Source organism: Arachis hypogaea, chromosome 18 (genome assembly GCF_003086295.3).
Source record: "Arachis hypogaea cultivar Tifrunner chromosome 18, arahy.Tifrunner.gnm2.J5K5, whole genome shotgun sequence".
NCBI classification, from domain to species: Eukaryota; Viridiplantae; Streptophyta; class Magnoliopsida; order Fabales; family Fabaceae; genus Arachis; species Arachis hypogaea.
The window spans coordinates 35,027,631-35,032,936 of record NC_092053.1 but is presented as its reverse complement, the minus strand read 5'-3'; the positions used below and the strand labels follow the sequence as shown (position 1 = coordinate 35,032,936).

Sequence of the window (5,306 nt, the reverse complement as noted above, 5' to 3'; positions counted from 1 at the left end):
TTCACTTTTTCTTCTCTCAAAAATCCTCATGGTCACATAACTTTTCTCCTATTTTTTTACTGCTATCCGCCACCTATTTACTTTGTTACCGACAATATCCTCCCCTCTCAGATTCTCCCTCTCACTCTTAAGGTGACTACAACACTTTCGTTGCATGCTTGTGACCCAACCTAAGGAGAACGTCGCCGTGGCACGCCTATTCCGGCCGAGGAGAACATTATCGTAGTACCGTTGTCGCGCACTTAAGAAGAGAGAGGGGTGGTGGTGCTGCATGCAGAAAAAGTGTTTGATAAACTTATAACTAAACCAATTGAGGTTCGATCCTTCACCACTACCACCATTGATTTCGGCAGGAGTAGTTTTAGACTCTATGATAAGGGTTTTAAAGATGCAGGATAGGTTATAAAAGGTTGAAAAAATAAGTTGAAGTTGAGGGTTTGGGAATTTTATTAAGTTGAGGGTGGAGTAATTTAAAAATTTTATTAAAAAATTAACAAAAAATTAAAATTTTAATATTTTTGTCATACGAAATCCATCTTTAATCAGTACAGCATTAATTTTCTTAATTTATGGATACTTTTGTCCGTGTTCTCAAACTTCACAGGTGCTTTTAGTAGTTTTTTGTAAAACTTATGATTATGAAAATGAATAACAAATAAAGCACCATTTTTTATTTCCCAGTGGTTCCAAGTTCAAAGCATTGTGTGCAAGAGCAGCTCAACTTCTGTCTCTATTTCTGTTCTCTCACACGGAAACGGAGGCAGCTCCGTATTTCTGAAGAAGCAATATGCAGGTATGAACCTTCAATTTCACCTCTTCCTTTGGCTGAAGTTTACGTTCGATCGTTCCTTTTTCAGATTTTTGGGGATTTTATGTAGGCAAGTGATAGGTTTAACATCAATTCCCAACTTGAGCATCTCCAAGCTAAATATGTTGGAACTGGTCATGCCGATTTGAACAGATTGTGAGATTTCTTTGTTCCTTTTGGAGAAAAAGAACTTTCTTTTTGGCATTTTTATATATTTATTATGCGTATGTGCAGTGAGTGGGCGGTGAATATTCAGCGTGATAGCTATGCTTCATATATCGGGCACTACCCTTTACTTGCATACTTTGCTATTGCTGAAAATGAATCCATTGGGAGAGAACGCTACACCTTTATGCAGGTTATGCTTTGAGCTCTTTTTCTTTTTCTTTTCTCATTTCAGTCACTTTATTAATTGCAAGATTCAATTATTATTATTGCCATTCCTTTTGATATATAGATTGTAGATTGTATTATGCCTGTGTTCCTATATCTGCAATTTGGCTTGTTTAATCCGTTGTCCTGTTTGATGATTAAGTTCTTAACTCTTGAGATATGCTCCAGGTTTTGGCTAGGGCTCATGAGAAATTGTTGTTACTGCTATCATCCTACTTAATTCTTTTTCATGGGAGTGTTAGCCCTGCCCCCGACAAGTGACACCTCCCGTACTATAGTTTTTTTTTTCATTTGTGCTGCACATGGTCGTGGTCATAGTTTAACAATAGGTCTCTGGTTATAACTTCTAAGAATTATAGGTGAATGTTGCTTGCCTTATATTTTGTTTTTATTTCATATTGGTTGGACATTGGTTTCTCAAATCATCGCTGTTCATAGATGTTTATTCTGAAGCTTCTAGTTTTTTCTCTCTTTGGTCATCTTCTTGATATGTAGAACTATATCGTAAACTTGATGTTAGAAAAAGTTGAAATGGTTAAGTTGTAAAGTGAGATAGGAAATCTAGATGGGTTTGGGATGGAATACATCCAGTTTTTATTTCTTAAAAAGGTTAGATTGTGAGAAAATATATAAAGTAAGGATGTTGAATCATACACCTCATTGCATCACAAACTGTATGCCTTCAAAAGGTTGTGCCAAGCAATTTGGAAAAGTTGGCACTTTAAATTTTAATTGTATATTTATTATTTTAGTTTATGTTTGATTGGGCATATTTTATGCTTATTGTTACTACATACTATGAGTGATCCATATGCGAATTCTTCTCTAGGTGTGCTAGCATATTGTAGAATTTCTTACTCGTTTTATTGATGAATTCAACTTTGTGTGTAGAAAATGCTCCTACCCTGTGGTCTCCCTCCAGAAAGAGAAGAAGATTGAGAATTTTCATCTGGATTACAAAGAGTAGATCACAACAGTTTTATCCTTTGATAATTCATTGTACTGTGCTATTCTGATTGAAAACATATGGTTGTTGATTAGAGGTTACTGAATCATCTTTCTCTATCTTGTAGACGCTTAAGATTTGGTTATAATGCAGCTTGGAATATTAGCTCGAGATGTTCAGTTTAGCTTATATTTTATGTTGGTTTAAAGGATAGTCTCTATAAATTATGAGCTTGTGTATGTGCCGAGGTAGATTTTCCTGCTTCATGCCCCCATTTTACTTTTCTCTAGCTAACTTGGTTCCTCATAAGATATTTATTGATGGATATTTTGCTCATTTGTTTTTGTTAAGTACCAAGTTTTGTTTGTGTTTATGGTCCATGTTATAATAGCTTAGTATTAATATTGTGAAAGATCCCATTTTTGAAGGTTCTCCTACCCTTAAAAACTATGGTGAAGTTAGGCAGAGTTTGGCAGCTGGGCAGGACACATACAAAGCAGGAAATTTGTATTTGTATCTTGTGTGGGCTACCAAACACAGCCTTATATAATAGGAACAAAATTAAGATTAAGGGTTCTGTTTAGTGTAAATAACTACATATGGGGATTGGAGACTACTACAGATAATCAGCATACCAAACTTGTAACCCTGCTCTGTGGCATTTCTCTTCTCTTTTTTATTGATGACTGCTGTGACCTCTGCATGTGAAGTAAGGTCTAAAGGGAACACATTAATTTTGAAGTGTTAATGCCTTTGTTGTAGAATTTTTATGCTTATTGGTTTAGTTTGTGGCATTTCTGAGTGTTATGTTTCCACCGATGAGCGATGAGAGGAATATTTTCAGGTTGACTTATTTAGTGAGGTCTTAAGGAACTCAATGAATTTGAAAGTGATTTCCAATGCCTGGTTAGATAAATCAATGTTTAGTAGTTTGCTTTGTGACATTTCTAATATTTTCTCATCTCCATTCATCACTAACAAAAGTGCTATACTTGAGTAAACTATCAATAGCACCCTCGAATTATTAGAATGTTGACAAAAATAATTCTACTTTTATTAATGACAAAAATATCCTCTAAATATTTAAAAACATTATAAAAATATTCAATTGTAAAGAAAATCCTTCTCTAATAATGAAATAGGCTGGTGTGGCAAACGGAAATGTCAATATGGCATCCGATACATATTGAATCCTATTAGGTTTTCAATACCCCAAATCGAAAATCCTAATTTTCCTAATTTGAAACTCTCTCTCTTCCTCCCTCCCTTCCTCTCTCTCAATATAATCTTCCGATTCTACATAGAATTAATTCTCAGAAATTATGTATGAGAATTCGTTAAACATTCGAGAATCACCTCATTACGACATAATAAGGTCCAATCCGTTAGTGTTTTTAATATGTTTAGCCCACTTTGGACCAAAATCTTTAGAATTAGTGTATGATTTTTAATTTTAAAAGTTTTCTTAAGATTTCCTACTGTTTTTATTATTCTCACACAGTACCAAACAGACTTAAGCCGGTACTGTCGACCAAATTACCGATATGCGTTTTTACGCAATTTTCTGCTGAAAATTACATTTTCCCACTTAGAAAAATTTACTGAATTCAAATCTCACCGTTAAATTTCTAAATTAAGACTTATAATATCTTGAACCTATTCCGAACGATTAAATTATTTTATATTATCTAAACGGTTGATAGGAATTACGGTTCTTACACTTAGCTCTCTCTCTTTTTCTCTCGGCCAAGGCTCCTCTTCAAGCTTGGATATTGTTTGGCTTTGTGAACTTAGAGGAGATGTTAGTGATGTCTTTAGCTAGAAAAAATGAAAACCTCTCATGGCCTAAAAAGAGAAAAGTGGTGTTGTTATTTCTCACCTAGTTGCTATTTTTCAAGAAGCTCCAAAGGAAGATGGTGAAGAAGACCAAGCTCATTGGACTCCTAGGAAGATGGTGATGCGAATTCAGAATTTGGATGAAGAAGATTGGCGAGTGTAAGATCAGATTTTTGTTGAGGAAAGCTTCATGAAGGTTGAAAGAACTCACCCTCCTCCTTGCTCACTCACTCTCGGCTCACTCTCCCTTTCTTCCTTCTATCACTTTTTCGATCTCCTCTTCCTCTCTTGTTGTTTTCTCTAAGTTTCTCACTCACTCACTTCAAGCTTGGTGGAAGGGATTGATATGAAGATTGGATGGTAGAGAAGGTATTGAATATATGAAACTCCATGAACTCTCTCTCACACTCTCGGAATCTTTCCTCACCCTTTCTAGCTTCTTTCTTGTGTTTGCGTCTAAATCATGCAAGGGCTGAAGTAATAAATATGAAGATGGAGTGGAGGAGAGGGGAGGAACGTTGCTCCTCATTAAGGGGCCACACTTATTGTCATGCATGCTTAGCCAAGTTTTCATATACATTAATGCTTGCCATTGGTTTAAACTAACACTTGGTTAGTTTGGTGGGGGAGGGAGAGCTTCTGTCATGATGGAGAGAGGAAGAACTAGACTGGTTTTTATTGGAGTGAGAGAGAAAATCGGTTTGGTTTAAAAGAGAGTGGGTTTGGTTTGATTCAATTTAAACTCGGTTAGATTTTAACTAAGTTTGTTACTTCAGTTCTTTATTTTTCTCTAGATAATCTTCCTAGTGGATTCATGATTTTTATTAAGGAGAGTTCCTTGGTGTATTGGCCGAATTATTTAGGAAAGAGAAAGAAGATAATGGTTTAATGGCTAAACCGTGAAATTACTGTTTTAAACCGTGTTAGTTTAAACAATCATCATCTGGGATATTGGTAGCAGAGAGTATCTCAGCTCCAAAATATATTTAGGATATTTTACTAAAGCTAAATCATTCAAGAAAAATTAGTAGTAAAGTTTTTGTAAATGAATTCGAACTCGACGACTGAAATTCATCATTATCGATACAATTTTTGGCTTTTGACACGCTTTTATTTTCTAATATACTTTCTTTTGTTTAACTTATCTTATCTAAGTACGCCTTGTTATGTTGTAATGAGATGATTTTCAGATGTTTAACGAATTCTCATAACATAATTTTTGAGAATTAATTTTATGGAGAATCAGAGTGTGAATTTATCTTCTTTTCTTTGAGGTTTCTAAAATGCGTTGTTAATGGAATGATGCAGAAAAAGAAAAGCAGT

General features: G+C 34.8%; 1 protein-coding gene across 1 annotated transcript; it reads left to right on the top strand.

The window, feature by feature from the left end:
* Nucleotides 1-704: 704 nt before the first annotated feature.
* Nucleotides 705-2,320, top strand: LOC112772111 (uncharacterized protein At4g14342). Its single transcript, XM_025816994.3, has 4 exons — nt 705-793; nt 879-964; nt 1,043-1,166; nt 2,093-2,320. The coding sequence occupies exons 1-4, from the start codon at nt 788-790 to the stop codon at nt 2,138-2,140; spliced, it is 264 nt and encodes an 87-aa protein (XP_025672779.1). The 5' UTR covers nt 705-787; the 3' UTR covers nt 2,141-2,320.
* Nucleotides 2,321-5,306: the final 2,986 nt, after the last annotated feature.